Source organism: Festucalex cinctus, chromosome 6 (genome assembly GCF_051991245.1).
Source record: "Festucalex cinctus isolate MCC-2025b chromosome 6, RoL_Fcin_1.0, whole genome shotgun sequence".
NCBI lineage: Eukaryota > Metazoa > Chordata > Actinopteri > Syngnathiformes > Syngnathidae > Festucalex > Festucalex cinctus.
The window spans coordinates 17,029,104-17,045,409 of record NC_135416.1 but is presented as its reverse complement, the minus strand read 5'-3'; the positions used below and the strand labels follow the sequence as shown (position 1 = coordinate 17,045,409).

Sequence of the window (16,306 nt, the reverse complement as noted above, 5' to 3'; positions counted from 1 at the left end):
AAATTCTTATCACTTCATCAAATCGTCCAAGTAACTACAAGTTTTTGGCTGCCAAGCACAACACATTACATTGAGTGTCAAAATGAAAAAAAAAAACGGATAAATTGATTTCCAACTGTTTATTTGTCCATTTTCTGTTAGCACACTATGATATTTTATTTTCTTATTACAATGCTTCAACTTGTTACTCGAGGTTCATACAACTGTTAGTAATTAATTCCAATCAACAGCAAATATTTTCATCTACACCTCAGTTGGATTGACTCTACAGAATACATGATAGCTATTGAAATATGTCTACATACAAGCACGTATACTGCATGTATTAATGAGCAGGTCACTCAAAACAGCTTTCAAAAGAATATTATTAATTTAGTTTCAAATTTAATAAGTGTAATTTATGCACATCACTCACATTGACATGTCAAGAAGAATAATCTATCTATAATGCTGTATGTAATTCAATATTACAAAAAAAGAACATCAATTTATTTAGTTCGAAACAGATATGGGCGTAGTCCTGCTGAAAAAAATTGGGTACAAATTTTTCTCCTCTCTGGAAATTGTAATGGTGACATCTAGTGGACATAAGACAGCACTAAAATAAACACCAATTTACAGTACAGATTAGGAGACGTTGAGATATTCACACAATTCAAAGGACACATTTGAATGACAAACATCTAAATTTCGTTGTTCGTATTTTCTTGGTCGCCCAGATTTGACTGCCAGTTTGACGAGTCTTCTGGAAGGCACACTGTCAATTCATGACTGATTTATCATCACCACTACTGCCTCTGGAGCTGTAACACATCAAAAAATTGAATACAATAAAAATCAATTTACAACATACATTATCTTCAGAAAAAAAAACAAGAATAGTCTATATTAATAATTGTAACTAATTTGCTTACATTGTGTTTCTCCAGGTGGTGGTGCTTCCCTGCTTTCATTCATCGTATCCCCAGCATCCTCAAGGATTTCGGATGGCTGATCAGCAGTGGGTGTCACCACCTGTGTCAGGGAATCGTGGTGGCAGTTGGACTCTGGTTCAGCAGCTGACCGCACCTCCATTTCTGATCCAGCGTCAGTTTCTGGAGGCTGAGTGCTGCCTTCCTCTTCTGAGGCAGCAACTGCCTCCTCTGCTGGAGGTTCAGTTTCAGCAGCATCCTCTCCAAACGTTTCATCTACAGGCAGCTCTTCATCCACTGGAGCTTCAGCAATGACGCTTGCCTCCGCAGATGGTGCAGCTTCTTCAGGTGTGATGTTCTCCTCTGGATCAGAAGCTGGAGTCTGATCTTCAGCATGCATCTCTTCTGTATTCTCTTCTGAGGGGCCCGAAGGTACAGCTTCCTCAGGAGGCATTTCCTCTTCTTCTTCAGTAGCTGGATTGGAGGCTTCCTCTATTATCTCTTCTGCAGACACTTTCACTTCTGTAACAGAGTCTTCATCACAACTGACCACCTCTGTAGAGTCCAGTTCCGCTTCATTAGCGACAACAACAGTTTCAGGTGAAGAGTCTTTAGCCATAAGATCTTGGGTTCCCTCAAGAGCTTCAGGTTGTAACGCTTCCAACACGAAATCCTTTCCATCTTCTTCTATGTGACGGACGGCTCTCATCAAATTGGACTCACCGACAGAAGCTGCTGCAATTTCAACTGTGGAACCAGCCAGTATTTTTACAGCCGTAAGAAGATCTGGCACAGCCTCTGAAGGACAGAAAGTGAACCACTTCAAACTGAACTTCATCACTGGGTCAGACGATGTATTTTTACCGAAGTCACTAATAGATCTTTCAGACAGCTGTTCTTACTGGTGTGTATTTAACTGCGTCATTAAACAGGTACTCATCTTCATGCTCCTTGTTTTTGGCATCCACAGGTGGTTTCATGCTACAGTAACGAGCTAGACTGTTTGATACTTGATACTGGCAGACTTTGTTGTAAATGTTATACGTTGGGATAGATAACTGCAGAAATTTGTGTGTGTGAGTACTGTGAATGCACTGTAACCTTACATTGCTACTATTCTAATGTGCTGTGTTAAGGTTGGTTCTGTTCATAGTTGATGACAAAAGCTCACTGGAAAAAAGGGCCAAGGTCTCAATTGAAAATACTAATACACATAAAGGGATTTCTACATGAATGGGGTTGGGGAATCCAGGTTCAGACATTAAAGAACAACCCAGCCACAGATTGGCTTTAGCCAAAGGTGCTTTGACTCAACTGGCAGGTGAATGACGTGTAGAAGCACCTCTGGGTGAAACCATGTGGTTTCTGTGGTTTTACTTTCTGGGCCTGGACTCCACAAACATTAACTTCACCACACTGAGGATGAACACCAAGAAGAGGTACACTTAAAGAGAAAGCTACCCCCCCCCCCCCCCAAAAAAAAAAAAAAATATATATATATTGACAATATAGTATATTGTATGCGCCCCAACTAGTCTAAACAGCATTCTGATTAATATTGCATTTGTGGAATACAAATAAAGCAGAAAAATCAATCTAAAAAACTGGCCATTTTGCCACTTGTTATTGATTGAAACTATCATCACAGTCGCTCAGGGCCCAGGTAACAACTAATCACCTGTTCTCTGAGTCTAGTCGTGTGATTTTGGTAAGCTGAGCCGGGATTGGTCCATTGTCTTGATTGGTCATTACCTGAGCAACAGTGATATCATTTTCAATCAATAGCAAGTGGCAAAATGGCCAGTCCTTGCCTTCGGTACCGGTTGGCGTGGGTTCGCTTCTCCGCCTGGGAGACCACGTGTGGTTTACATGATGTAAGCTTGTGTGAGATAGGGAGTGATTAAAAAAAAAAAAAAAAAAGAAAAAAGGCCAATCCTTTTTGGGTGGAATTTGCTGATTAATTAATATTCCATAAATGGAATGTTAATCAGACTACCATGTTTAGACTTGTGGTGCTGCACAGAACATATTATAAAGACAGTTTTCGACTTGACTTCAACATTAAAACTCGACTGAATTTTAAAAAAGGAGGAGCAGGCACATGTGTTTCTGCTTGAATGATGCAGCAAAATGTTGTTGTTTTTTTGGGGGTCATCGTCGAATTACCTGAATATGGAAGACAAACTGACAGATTTTTTTGGGGAAAAAAAGCAAAACACAAATGCACTTTTTCAACTTTGTCTCACAGTGAATCATAATATTACTAAAATGTATGCATTTGAGTCAACAAAGGAGAATGGGAGGGCCACTAAAGGAGATAATTGATGGTCATAATATTAAAATGAGACAAAGTTGAGGGCAAAGGAAGCACTCAAACTACCACTTGGACCATATTGAAATGATTGAACGTAAGCACAGACAGACTGGTGGGGTGTAAAGGGACACAAGGAGTATTTATTTAACACAAAGTCATCAAACTTCGTTAGATAAAACAAGGCTGCTGACCCCCCCCCAAAATGAATTGGGGTTCTTATTTTCAAGCAGCCATTTAAGTAACAAGTTGGTGCGGAACTGTTTCGTCTTTAAGGGCACTTAACACATCAAAAAACAGAAATACTCCTTAGTTTGGTTCGTATTCTTTTCGCTCAAGCTAAATGTCTGTCTTTTATGAAGACTAAAAAATATAGAGTACTGTGTAAATCTAAATAAGCATCTTAACTCTCCAAAGAATTAGACCGATTAACCCCAAGGTGGCTAGTAAATGCTGTTTCTTCCCTGAACCTATTTTGGGGTTCATGGGTTCTTTTTCTGGGCATCAAGAGGTGGAAACGTGCACACTGAACTTGTTGCCATCCTCTCTAAACAAGCACTAAAGGCATCATAATTTCATGCTGCCATATCTGAACAAGGAACCGTCTCTGCATCAGCGGGAGGACAAGGGAGGTTTGTCTCATCCACTACTGTTGTACCAGCACTCGCAGGCGCCTCCGCTGGGGTCTCCTCTGTGGCCTCCACAGGGGTAGGAACATCTTCAGCCACGACAGGTGCAGCATCTTCCACAACAGTTGGCTTAGCTTCATCCTCAGTGGCAATGACCTCGGAGACCACGCCGACATCTTCTTCAGGCGTTGTGCTCTCAACAACGAGCTCGCCTGTGCTCTCTGCCACGGGCTCCGCGGACGCAGTGGCGGCAGACTCTGTCACCGCTTCAACAGCAGGCGCCTCTGGCTCCTCCACTGGGGTGGGTTCAGCTGCCGCATTCACCATCTCAGCTGAGGTAGCTTCAGCTTCTACGTTGAAGAAAAGTACAGTAAAGTAAAGTAATTCCTTTCGCCCTAGTAACTTGGATGGACAATATTTTATTCTGCAATGTTACCTAACTCTGTTTCTAGCAATATTACACCATTCAAATATTTCCCTTAATTTGTGCCAATTTCTCATCACCATCACTGTTTTACCTCCTTTATAAATTATGATCATGTCAGACATACAACAGATTTCTGTCCCCAGAGTACTTTAAATCATGTTTGTTCTTTAAAATTTGGTGCACCCAAAAGCCCACTCTCAAAATACTACACAGTCGTATGTAAATAAGTACAATAAAATAAATTAAAATTACAAATCATTTGTATCACAGCTTATATATTATCCATTAAAAAAATGATTATAGGTATGTATTGTACTATTGCCATAGCCTATTATTGAAGACTTAGACTAGAATGACAACAACAAGACTGTTGACAATCCCCATTGTTTTTATCCAGTTGGTCATCTCCAGCTTGGTGTGGGTGCTAATTTAAAACACCTTCCGTAATATTGTGACCTGTGACAAACATCCCACGAAAATCAAGTCTGCCACCTAATAGTATGTGTATTACTAGTAGAATGTATACCTAAGACTGTACATGCATTTACCGGTAAGTATCAATTAAGAAACCCTTAATACCTGTTAGGACAAAGGGATAACTTTTAATCTCATCACCTGTCACCTTGAGAAGCTAGTGGTCTACTTAGAAAGCAATGCAAGCACCAGCTTTATGAGTAAATAATCCCCATACTAACGGATATTGACAGACATGTTATGTGAAAAAAAAAAAAAAAAAAAATACCCACTATGATTTTGCTTGACTACATGCTGCTGTCTACATAATTACAAGCATAAGAGCTATGAGCTGAATTTGTAATTAAAAAAAGTAAAAAATAAAAAAACTGGCATTGCGACTGCCTATTACAGATTGTTCAGATGCTCTGAGCCCAAAACAGCCATAATTAATTTGTAGACATAAATTGGGACAGGCATGCTATTGAGGATGATTATTTAGGCGTTGCAGCCAAAACAAAATCAACTGATCTAGTCTTTTCTCTGTGTGTATGGCAGGACTGGAGGAGGGGGGTAGGGGGTATGGTATGGTATGGCATTGGTAACTGACCCTTTGCTGTGGAGCTCATGTTAGAGATTCTGTCATCATAACGCTCAATATCACCAATGATCATCTTGTAAGTCTGAGAGACAGAAAAAATATGACACAAATGATGCATTATTGCAGACAACAATTTTTTTTTTTCCTTTTATTATTTTTTTGAACATATAAACAGCAGAGATAAAACAAAAAACAACAACAATCAAAAGAGAAGAAAATCCCAATAACATAATCATTCAATTAATCATAACTTACATGTTCAAAAGGGAGTAGGAAGAAGTTAAAAACTTATCTAGTCCTACCCCTTTTACTAAATATATTTAAACTTATTTCATTATTAATACAATTTTAATTTACTGATTATTAAAAATAATAATAAAATAATAAATGATATATATAACCCAAGTTATATATATATATATATATATATACTAGGGGTGTGAATTGCCTAGTACCTGACGATTCGATTCGTATCACGATTCACAGGTCACGATTCGATTCGATACCGATTAATCCCGATACGAATTTATAAGTCGATTGTTGCGATTTTTTTTCATTCAAATTTAGAAAATACTTATCAGCAAGCTTGTAGAGTGTAAGATTTATATGAAAATGTATAATTTATTTATCTGAAATTTCAGTCTTATAGAGGTTGTAATTTGTTTCATGTTTGAACAGCATTGAAATAAAATATTAAGGCTTAATGTTCCGTTCATATAACATTCTTCCATGCTTAAGGTGTGAATCCTAAAAAAAAAAAAAAAAAAAAAAAAAAATCGATTTTGCCGATTATTGAATCGATTCGAGAATCGTGCGATGTAGTATCGCGATATATCGCCGAATCGATTTTTTTTTAACACCCCTAATATATACACAAGTGCACTTAACATATTCACATTTACCAAAAACATATATACATAAATTTACTAAACATATACCATAATACCTATCTAGATCACTAGATAGGTATTATGGTATATGATCGAAAAAACTGTAGTACTGTAACGTTAGTTTAATAGACACGAATAGTTTCCCCATAGGTGTGTGTGAATTATCGTGTCTTCGTGTGGCCCTGTGATATACAGGCCAGGATGGAACTTGTCACAAAGAAACTCCCCATTCCAAAGTAATTTAGATGCTCTTGAACATTTTTTAATGAGAATTTGTAGCGTTTGGTCTTTCACCTGTTAAGGTGTCATGTTCCATGCCTGCTGGCTGTGCTCTCAATCTTGTTTTATTATTGGAAATCCAGCTTGAGCCTGACCTACGCTGGCGCCCATGAGACTCTGCACAGCTGCTGCTCATCAGCAATTATGTCTTGTGTATTTAAGAGGCAGCTTCTGCTCCTGTCTTTTGTTGGACTATTCGCTTGCTCATGCCTAAGTCCAAGATAGCCTTGACTCCAAGACCTCGTTTTGCGATCTCGACCATGATCTTGCCTTCCTGTATTGATTCTTCTAAGTTCTTGAAGATTGCTGTTGTACTTTGCCTTGTTGCCCTTTTGGATTGGCTCAAGTGTGTTTTAGGTTCTGTGTATTGTTGCGTGCGTTATTTGTTTGTTATTAAATTTACTCTTGCCATTGCAAGCTCTTTTTGTGTGCCTGTGTGCTTAGTTTTTGTAATCTTACTTGTCCTTGTTTTTGGGATTCACCAAAACCTTACAGGCATTCAAACCTTTCACACTGACTGCATTAACCTATGGCACAGCATCAGGACTGTAACAGGGTGTTCAGTATTTTGCTCAAGGACACTTCAACATGGTCACATGGGCCGGGGATCGAACCCACAACCTCAGGGTTGGGAAACTACTCTACCACTGAGCCATGTCACCCCATTTCTAGCTAAATAAGGTGTTTATAATACAACTGGTAAAGCATATCTGTTCCAGGATTTTTATTTTATTTTTTTAACTAGAAATTTGTGTATCCATACAAGAGTCCGGTATGTCTACAAAATAGCCCAGTTTAGTGCCTAACTTTTCATACCAATTTACTTGAACAGGGATGTTGGAAATTGTGTACACAGAAACCACCACTTACATAAACAGCTGCAGCAGTGATGCCTCCTCCACACAAAACAAAGTATGTCATGTTTGTGGAGCCACCAGGAACCCCGAAGGCCATGTGCCGCACTGGCGCTGCGGACAAAAACGAGCAAAGCACACATGCGAGTTATACACACCATTCTGCTTTCTTGCACGTGTGGGTATAGTATTTTGGAAAAGAAATCCAAAGTGAAGAGTGACTTAGTGCAAAGGTTAATTGCACTACGATAGCATCAACGTGTCCTCATTCTTTAATCCCTGTTACACAATGTGGCTCAGCTCATTCGGAGCCAAGGAGATGGAAAGATTTTGCAATGGCCAAGCTAAAGAGCAAACAATCCTCTAAATTAAATATCCGGCAGACCACACAAGCATTTCCGACGCACTTGTTTTAGATTGATATAAAAAACAAACAATGTCAAAGGATTCGACTTCAGGTAACGCTGAAGGAGGAGCTGTGGAAAGCTTCTTAATGGGCTATTGTTACAGCGGATCGCAGGTGAGAGTGGCCTTCTGTGGCTTGTGAAGATTTGCCGGTGTTTAGAGGATTGCCTGGGGTGCATGCAGAGGAGGCCATAAATAAAACCACCCTGCACCCAAACCACTCTAATCTTATCTGCAGCTCACACATCAACATTCTTCTACCAGCACGAATTTGTGTAATTGAACACATAATTGTACAACCCATTTATAATCACAACATCGGTCCAGGAGATTGTCAGACAACAATCTGACAGTAAAGAAGCAAACAGTTCAGAGGGAGGATCAACATCTGGTCAAATTGTGTGACCAGTCAGCGATGAGAAAATAAAGGTAAAAACAACAATCAATTTGGACTGAAATCAAAGTTCCATGTACTGATTTTAGTTTCGTCAATCAAAGTATGATTAAAGAGGCAGATTAATATTTAATTTTAACAGACTGTACATGTATATAATTGGAAAAGCTGCTGTTAAGAGTTAAATGAGGAACTGAATTATGTACAGATGACCTGATCACTACACCACCACCACCCCCCCCCCCTTTTTTTCTGTCATGTTTTTATTGATTTCTTTCCTTTAAAGGGATACTTGACTCATTGAGCCATTTTCAACAGTAAAAAGTTAGTATTTTGTCCAGAATGAATATGATAAATTCATTATTTTTCATGTACAATTAATACCTTTAAAAATTAATTTTTCCACTTGCTGTCGACTGAAGATGACATCACCTGTGTTGCAACCAATCATGGTTCAGTTTGCTGCCCAAACCCAGATAACAGGTGAGCCATGATTGGTCATTCTTGGTCAGTTTTTTAATAGTAATTATTGCTCATGAAAAATAATGAAGTTATCAAATTCATTCCGAACAAAATATTAACTTTTTTCTGTTGAAAATGCCCCGATAAGTCAAGTATCCCTTTACAAAGGGAGGAGAAATAACACATTTATCTTTGGACAAGTTGCTATCAGCAATCACATGATCGGCTCAAGACAAATCTAGAATTATGTATGGGGTGTATGGATGGTACAATATGTAAAGCTGCATCTTCACTTTGACTTGGACATACATCTTCTTGAAGAATGAATTGGAAAAGAACCTAGTATGTACAAGATTGTGTGTTTTTTTGTATGTTTTGACCTCATTCTTGCATAAGAAACTTCTTTGCTTGGCAAACTTAACAAATGGCAACTCACTGTTGGGACACAGCTTGTGTGATCTGATAATATTATTATTGTGTCAGTCTATTTTGCAACCCCACCATGCAGGCCTTAAATTCAGTATCTTTTATATTTGTTCAAGCCACGCATGCCCCAATTTCCACCTCAGAATCATCATATATGATTCTCTCTGCGTCTACCTGGAACAATTTCACTGTGCATGGCTAAAACGTTTCAAACAGTTGGTGCAGAAAACAAAAACAAAAACAAACTGTCCTGTTTTGAATGAGCTGCTGAGTCCTCCCACTTCTAATACCATGACGCTGCAGCACCTTGCAAGGCCAAGTACAAGTTATTTATAAAGGTAATCAGTTAAGCTGACTTGCAAGGTTCAGGCCTGTTAAATCGAACATGCATGCCAGATGAAAGCGGACAAGATGGCACCTGGGGAAGAAGGCACACGTGTGGAGGAGTGTCACCATGTGCTCTCTTGATACGTGTGCCAGATGTCATGATGGTGAAGGTGTACAGCTGCATAATATGAAACAGCAAGTCCCCCCATAGACACACTCTCATAGAAGTTTCCGTCAATAATGCAATATTCAATTTTGGAAGATAGGGAGCCATCACAAAGGGATCAATAAAGTCAAATCTAAGTCTATAAAATGGTGCTAAATCATAACTTTATTCATCCATCAATTTGCCATGGACAGCCAGGGCCTATCACAGCTGAATTTGGGCGAAAGGCAGGGAACACCCTGGACTGGTCGCCAGGCAGTCACAGTGAGGGATTTATTCAGGAAATTACAAACACGAAGCAGTCGAAGCAGTTTTCCCTTGGGCTGAATTCCACATGCTCAAACCCCAGAGTAAATGATGATCCAGGCAAGGATGCGTGAAAAGACAAAAGCATTGTGAAAAAAAAATAAAAGCTCTAAATCCTTTTCAGTTCGCATGCACAGTGGGCGTTTACATGCAATCATTCCACCATAATTGTTACCCGCTTATGTCCATTACCATTAACCAAGACAACTTATTTCACCTCAAATGACAAACCAAACCCAAATGCAACTTTTAATCATTAAAATTCTGAGTAAAGAAACAAAACAAAACAAAACAAAAACTCTATTTGCATTGTGATTTCAATTTCAAAGCACAAAACAGAGTGTTTCTTGTGCATGAGATTTTAGAAACTGCATCCTGTATTTCCACTACGCACACCGTCTATTATATAACCATGAAGCAAATAATTAAATTGAAGATTGTGACCAGACATTTGCTTATGGCTCAAATGACAAACCCATGCAAAAGTTCCATTAATACCTACCAAAGAAAACTACAACATAGGCCAACCAATTCCCCACACGTCGGACACGTTTGAATACAAGTGTGACCTCAGATGATGTAAAAGTCACTTAAAACACTTGAACCTGACTCACCTTTTCGAAATGTCGGTGCGAGGACCCTCTGAGCCACCGGGCCGAGTCTCTGGAAAACCCGCCTACAGAACATTTTTGCTTGATAAGCAGCGACCTGTCGCCAGTTGAACGCCCGAGTCTGGTCGAAAGCTTTTTGGAGCTACTTTTGAGCCTATCTCTCTCACACAGTCCTTGCTCGCTCGCTCTGTGTTGATGGGAGAAGACGTCACAACCTGCTGTTAAAAAAAAAAGGCTCGCTTGAATACGCCCTATTGGCCAGTCGACGCAACAGAAACAAAATTATGCTTTTGAAACTGATCAATATTACAGCGATTTTGATGGTGATAATATGATGCTCAATATGAAAATTCAGAAAAATTATTATTATTATTATTATTATTATTATTATTATTATTATTATTATTATTATTATTATTATTACTACTACTACTACTACTGCTGCGATATATATTAAGATAACAGTTCTAGTCAGAATCATAACATTACTGTAGTGTACAGTATAATGTGTCCATTAGATGGCGGTAATGAGCCATAACGTTGCTGAGCAGCTACCTTTTAAAGCGCAAGGAAAATAACAGCGATACTGGACGGGTTGGTGAACGGGAAAACCAGAGTAAAATTGGCATATTGAACATAAACTCCCTCTGAAATGATCGAAGCGTAAGAATTAAACTGTTGTTAGATATTTCAAAACCGTGGTGAGCCGCTGACAGGTGAGTAAAGTAGGTCGATGTTGCCGTATCTGCAAGTTTAGCTTCGTGCTGAGCTCGCAATGGCAGTATTATTATTTATTGTTGTTTTTCTCTACTGCATTCACAGGCGAGCAGGATGAAGGTGAAGATCAAGAAGTGGAACGGAGTGGCGTCGTGGTTGTGGGTGGCCAATGATGAGAACTGTGGGATCTGCAGGTTGGCTTTCAATGGTTGCTGCCCGGAGTGTAAGCAGCAGTTACACAGTATCGTTGTGTGTTGAGTCGAGAAAAATATTGGAGGACAGAATCAGCCTCCTTTCAGCAGTTGATCAGAGACGTGATTTCAGCATGCATGATGTCACACGTTTGCTACAAGCTAAGTTTGCTTATAAGCTAGCTCATAAACAAGCAGGTGCTGCGTTCGTGATGAGCACCATACATTCACAACATTAAGTAAACAAAATACTTTTTACTTCTTTTCGTCAAGTAAATTTTAGAGCTTGTACTTTTTCTTGAGTAATTATTTGAGTGAGTACAAATTGCTTTCTCCAAAGTTATTTTTATTACACGAGTAATTGTACTTTTACTCAAGTAGAGAATGTCATTACTTTTCCCATCTCTGTTTTGTGAGCCAATGTTCCAACCCGTTTTTACAGGTAAGGTGCCCGGTGATGACTGTCCGCTGGTCTGGGGTCAGTGCTCCCACTGTTTCCACATGCACTGCATCTTGAAGTGGCTCAACTCCCAGCAAGTCCAGCAGCAGTGCCCCATGTGTCGACAGGAGTGGAAGTTTAAAGAATGAGTTTGTATGCTTGGAAATTATTCAAGGACTTTTAGTCCATAAATTTTATTTTGAACAATTGTAAACGGACAATTTCCAGACAATCCTGTAGCGTGACGTCATCGACAGGCGACCCCGATACAATCTGGCAGCCCGATCACATCTGGTACCGACACCGGTGCTGAGTTCTGTGAAAGGAATCAGTCGAGGTAATCTGATGAGTGCTTTATTTTAGAAGTACAAAATGTAACAAAAATAAGACTGTACAGTTAACATGTCAAAAGAATGCTAGATTTCATTTGTATATTAATAAAAGAGAAAATACATTGCAGTTATTGACAAGTCTGCTTGTCTTGGTCAGAATCCATTGTTAGAAAATAATGTTGGCACGCGCTAGAATTCATCCATTAAATAATTTTGATTGTTTGAGCAAACTCTCTGTACCATACACGTGACATTGAATAGTTTCGTGTTCAAATGTGTCTTCTTACAGGGCAAAAAAAAAAAAAAAAAAGAGAGAAGTTGAAATTGTTCAAACTCTCTGCATGACATAAATAAGCAAAGGGAGCTGGCTGCTGCAAGTCCATGTAGGAAAAAGCCTGCTGTGTCAGGCTACCTTCCACCACACATTCACGGTCAGCTCCGCAGGTGAGGCAGCTTCCCGGTTCAAGATGTTGAACTCTCGAGACCGTTCCTCACCACCTCATCAGAACAACTGGAGCAACTGCACCACCTTTCTTCCCTCAGAGGCTCTCAGTCGTTGTTGACTATACCGAACAGATCCAGTAGTTCCTTGTTTTCTGGATCGATGAGGTCACATGGCTTCTCCCCGCAGTCGTTTTCCAGATTTGGATCGGTGCCCAGTGAGAGAAGATACCTGAAGGAAAACGCGTCACCATCATGCCTTAGTGTCAGATACAGGGAGGTCAATGAGGTGCAAGAATGCAACGCATCTGCTGGCTTCTGTTTTACACCGCAACTTAAGACGTACTTGTCAACATGTACTGCCAGAGCTCCCACTATGCGTCATTTGTGTTTGGACTGTGATGGTAACCGTTGCTACGGCGCTCACCGTGCAATGTGAGGGAAGCTGTCACTGCAGGCCATGTGAAGCGGTGTCCACCCTTCGTCGTCCCGCTGGTGGATGCTGGCGCCGTAGTGGACCAACAGCTCCACGCACTCCAAGTTCCCAGACAGCACAGCCTCGTGGATGGCGGCCATACCTTCACGCATGCGCATCACAATGTCAAAGTCGACTCACTGTCAACGAGGCCCATGAAAGCCATTTGAGCATTTATTTGATAGTTTTATAATACTTCACTAGTACACTTTTTAGTAGCAAAGTTTGATCCGTTCTTTCTGACAGATACCAGTACGAGTACTCAACTCTGCATTTTTTCCTTAAAATTGGATCAAATCAATGACAACTTTCTACTCTTCTAGTTTCTGTTTTCTAGTACCTAATTGTAAAACTGCCACAAGATGGTGGTCCAGACCAATACTTTGCTTTGGAATAAGGCACAGCATCAGCCCAACACCAATACTTGTCTGGCCGATACCCAGCCTTATTTCAAGGTATCGATACTCACAACAGCTGTCCAGCATCCCTCTTGTGGCTGTTTTGTGATCAGAACTAGAAATTAGAAGATTAGAAAATTGCCATTTTATGCAATTTTAAGGGAAATTGCTTTTTTTGGGATATAATATAAATTAGGAGTGTCAGGCAATTACATTTTTTTAATCGCAATTACTTTGATTAACTCACAATTAATCGCAAATTACATATGTTCTAAATGTACAATAAAATATATTTATTTGTAATTTTTAATACTCTTAAGTGGAAAAATGTAAAATTGAAACATGGTTGCATCTTTTAGTCATTGATACAGTAATTTAATACAGAAAATTTAATTAAGATGTGACGAGTGATATTGATTTGTGTTGGTCATTTTTCTACCACTAGATGGTATAATTGCATTTGTAAGATGGTGACAGTGCAGTTTTCTTTTCATACAAAGAGCTATCTAATCTTTAATATGAAGTAACTTTTGAAATCCTGGACATTTTTAAAATTGTAAAATAACTTGACCCCAGCCTCACATATATATATATATATATATTTACTGCTAGGTTTTACATTGCAACTGGAATTTCCCCAATACAAGCTTTCCAATCACGCGTTTAAAAAAAGAAAAAAAAAAAAGTGTTAAAGGACATTTAAAATAGCTCAAAATTAACACTAATTTTAACACCCCTGATATAAAGTTCTTTTATTTTTTTTTATTTTTATTTTTTTTTAGGGGGGGAATTTTTATGTATAAAAAACTATTAGTGGGGATGGGTGGCTACTCAAGATCAAGGATATGAAATAAATGCTCAAAAGGTTCAGCAGGCCCAGGAGTCATAAGACTGACCAGAGGGGTAGAAGGTGTCCAGGGTGACCCTTCCGGCTCGGATGAAGCGTCCAATCCTCTCCAGTTCGCCATGCCGCACCAAGTCCTGGAAAACGATGTCATTGGGGAAGTGCACGCTGCGGAGGGACTTTTGAGACGCCGAGCTCTTGTGCTTGTCTTGGGCATAAGCTCGAAGTGACACCGTCTGAGATGTGGGGAACTGATAGTACTTCATTTTCCTCTGTCAGTTTGCTTAGGTTCAAGGAAAAAAACAAAAAAACAAAACATAAAATCAAGTGAAAAAATAAGGTTGAGGTCCTTGATGTCTTCTCGCCCAAAACTCAGCCTTCCTCTGTGTGACCCAACAGTGCGGAGCTGGTCCTCTGAAGGCCAGACCTCCCCCTTACACCTCTTTATACTCCATGTCAGGCTATTTTAGGACGCACCACCGATCGCAGTGGCACAACTTGGAAGATGAGCGGCCCTCGGGTCAGTGTTCCTCCCACTTGGCAACTTAAAAACCAGGACTGTGTTTCAGACCCGACGAGACGTGTTGCCCACTAAAGGTAGTGGTGACATCACGTCAGCAGGGAGAGGATCTTAGTCAAGAAGGCAACATTAGGATAAGGAGGTCACAGGGAGGGGAGATGCAACATCACTCCAGTCTGTCATTCTTCTCGTGGTACACACGTACTGCACGGATGCCATCTTCAGAAATTAGGACACAATATAGGAGTCCATCCAATTTTTTTTTTTTTTTTTTTTTTTTTTGAGAGAGCTCAGAATTGTTCATTCGGTAGTCTTACCGATTCGTCTGGTCATCATTGCGCTCATTTTTTCTTCTTTCTTTAATGTGTTTGTGCGCGTTTGTGTACGTGCGTGCGCGTGTAAATTTATACTCATTAATTCACCTAAAACTTCATAAAAATCCCATTACCCTTCACCTTAACCAGATACTTCAGAGTCTCGCCAGAGTCATGAGGTTCAGAAGGTCAGGAGACCAGAGAAAAGGTTAAAAAAGAAAAAGAAAAAGAAAGACAAATCAAAGTAAAATCCAGCACCAACCAAACATTTCCTGCCATCTACATGGTTACAAAACCAGTCTTACGCCAACCCCAGATACCTCTAAATTCCAACCAATTAAGGAGATCTCAAGATACCAGAGGAAAAACTAAAGAGGAGGGAAGGATAGATGAGGCAGAGTAAGATCCACAGACACCAGCACATCCAGTCCATCAGTGAAATCCAGCACCAACCAAACACGTCCTGCCATCCGCATAGTTACACTGATTCAACGAGCAGTGTGTGTGTGTGTGTGTGGGGGGGGGGGGGGGGGGTATTCTGGCATGCATAAAGGACCACCACCAAAGAAAGGAGCCGTCGACCGCGGCCCAGCAAAGCGAGCACGCCCAGAAAATGGATGGATGTTCTGGAGAAACATTAAGCAGGGCTGGTGTTCGTAGAAAAGATGTTGAGGTTTTCTTGAGGTCATCCAGATAAGACTTGCACAGTTTGGCCACATCCAGAGGAGAGAGTGAGTTTATTGGTACATGGGAGAGAAGAGGATGTTGTCAGGGAAGAATGAGGGCAGTTGGTGTTAGGAGGCAGAAGAGACTTCGAAGGAAAAGCACGACATGCTGTGGCGACCTCTAAATGGGACAAGTAGAAAACAAGATGTGTGAGCAGGGATTTCAAACTCTTGTTGCGGGACCCCATTGTAGGTTTTCTTCAAAAGGGCTGTTGCGACTGAACCCAAATGTGGAATTGCCTCATATTGCACAGAGAAACTGATTAGTACTAGTTTTAAAATCAGAGGTCAGTAAAAACTCTGCAAATATAATTTCCTTCTTAAAATAGTTCCAAAGTATTTCCCCCCCCCCAAAAAAATCTCATCATGCAAATTTTTATTTGTTTTTTATTTTTATTTTTTTAAGTTTCCTGGAAAACCTGTTTTTTCTTTAAAAAAAAAAAAAAAAAAAAGTGTCG

General features: G+C 39.8%; 3 protein-coding genes across 5 annotated transcripts; 1 reads left to right on the top strand and 2 right to left on the bottom strand.

The window, feature by feature from the left end:
* Positions 1-104: 104 nt before the first annotated feature.
* mgarpb (mitochondria localized glutamic acid rich protein b) lies at positions 105-10,659 on the bottom strand. The gene is made up of 6 exons (XM_077524165.1): positions 10,456-10,659; positions 7,372-7,469; positions 5,342-5,414; positions 3,881-4,201; positions 915-1,709; positions 105-803 (listed from the first exon to the last, which is right to left on the bottom strand). Exons 1-6 carry the CDS (start codon positions 10,526-10,528, stop codon positions 766-768), a joined length of 1,398 nt encoding a protein of 465 aa, XP_077380291.1. The 5' UTR covers positions 10,529-10,659; the 3' UTR covers positions 105-765.
* Positions 10,660-11,009: 350 nt separating this feature from the next.
* Positions 11,010-12,361, top strand: anapc11 (APC11 anaphase promoting complex subunit 11 homolog (yeast)). 3 transcript variants are annotated; one of them, XM_077524168.1, is made up of 4 exons: positions 11,010-11,168; positions 11,275-11,392; positions 11,803-11,952; positions 12,028-12,361. In XM_077524168.1, exons 2-3 carry the CDS (start codon positions 11,284-11,286, stop codon positions 11,946-11,948), a joined length of 255 nt encoding a protein of 84 aa, XP_077380294.1. In that variant the 5' UTR covers positions 11,010-11,168; positions 11,275-11,283; the 3' UTR covers positions 11,949-11,952; positions 12,028-12,361. The 3 variants fall into 3 exon arrangements, with proteins under 3 accessions (XP_077380294.1, XP_077380295.1, XP_077380293.1); XM_077524169.1 differs by having other exon boundaries at positions 11,283-11,392; positions 11,803-12,361; XM_077524167.1 differs by having other exon boundaries at positions 11,803-12,361.
* ppp1r27b (protein phosphatase 1, regulatory subunit 27b) lies at positions 11,964-15,618 on the bottom strand. The gene is made up of 3 exons (XM_077524166.1): positions 14,342-15,618; positions 13,000-13,150; positions 11,964-12,804 (listed from the first exon to the last, which is right to left on the bottom strand). Exons 1-3 carry the CDS (start codon positions 14,553-14,555, stop codon positions 12,681-12,683), a joined length of 489 nt encoding a protein of 162 aa, XP_077380292.1. The 5' UTR covers positions 14,556-15,618; the 3' UTR covers positions 11,964-12,680.
* Between the last annotated feature and the right edge of the window lie 688 nt (positions 15,619-16,306).

Bases quoted from the DNA above. Each gene is read 5' to 3' on its own strand.
- mgarpb (XM_077524165.1), bottom strand. From the start codon at position 10,528: ATGTTCTGTAGGCGGGTTTTCCAGAGACTCGGCCCGGTGGCTCAGAGG. The intron at 5,415-7,371 runs GTAAGTGGTGGT...TCTGTCTCTCAG, and splicing joins TCACTGCTGCAGCTGTTTAT to ACTTACAAGATGATCATTGG. The intron at 804-914 runs GTAAGCAAATTA...GATGTGTTACAG, and splicing joins ACCACCTGGAGAAACACAAT to CTCCAGAGGCAGTAGTGGTG.
- ppp1r27b (XM_077524166.1), bottom strand. From the start codon at position 14,555: ATGAAGTACTATCAGTTCCCCACATCTCAGACGGTGTCACTTCGAGCT. The intron at 13,151-14,341 runs GTCAGTCTTATG...GCATGCGTGAAG, and splicing joins GGACACCTTCTACCCCTCTG to GTATGGCCGCCATCCACGAG. The intron at 12,805-12,999 runs GTGAGCGCCGTA...GTTTTCCTTCAG, and splicing joins AGCTTCCCTCACATTGCACG to GTATCTTCTCTCACTGGGCA.
- anapc11 (XM_077524169.1), top strand. From the start codon at position 11,284: ATGAAGGTGAAGATCAAGAAGTGGAACGGAGTGGCGTCGTGGTTGTGG. The intron at 11,393-11,802 runs GTAAGCAGCAGT...CCGTTTTTACAG, and splicing joins CAATGGTTGCTGCCCGGAGT to GTAAGGTGCCCGGTGATGAC.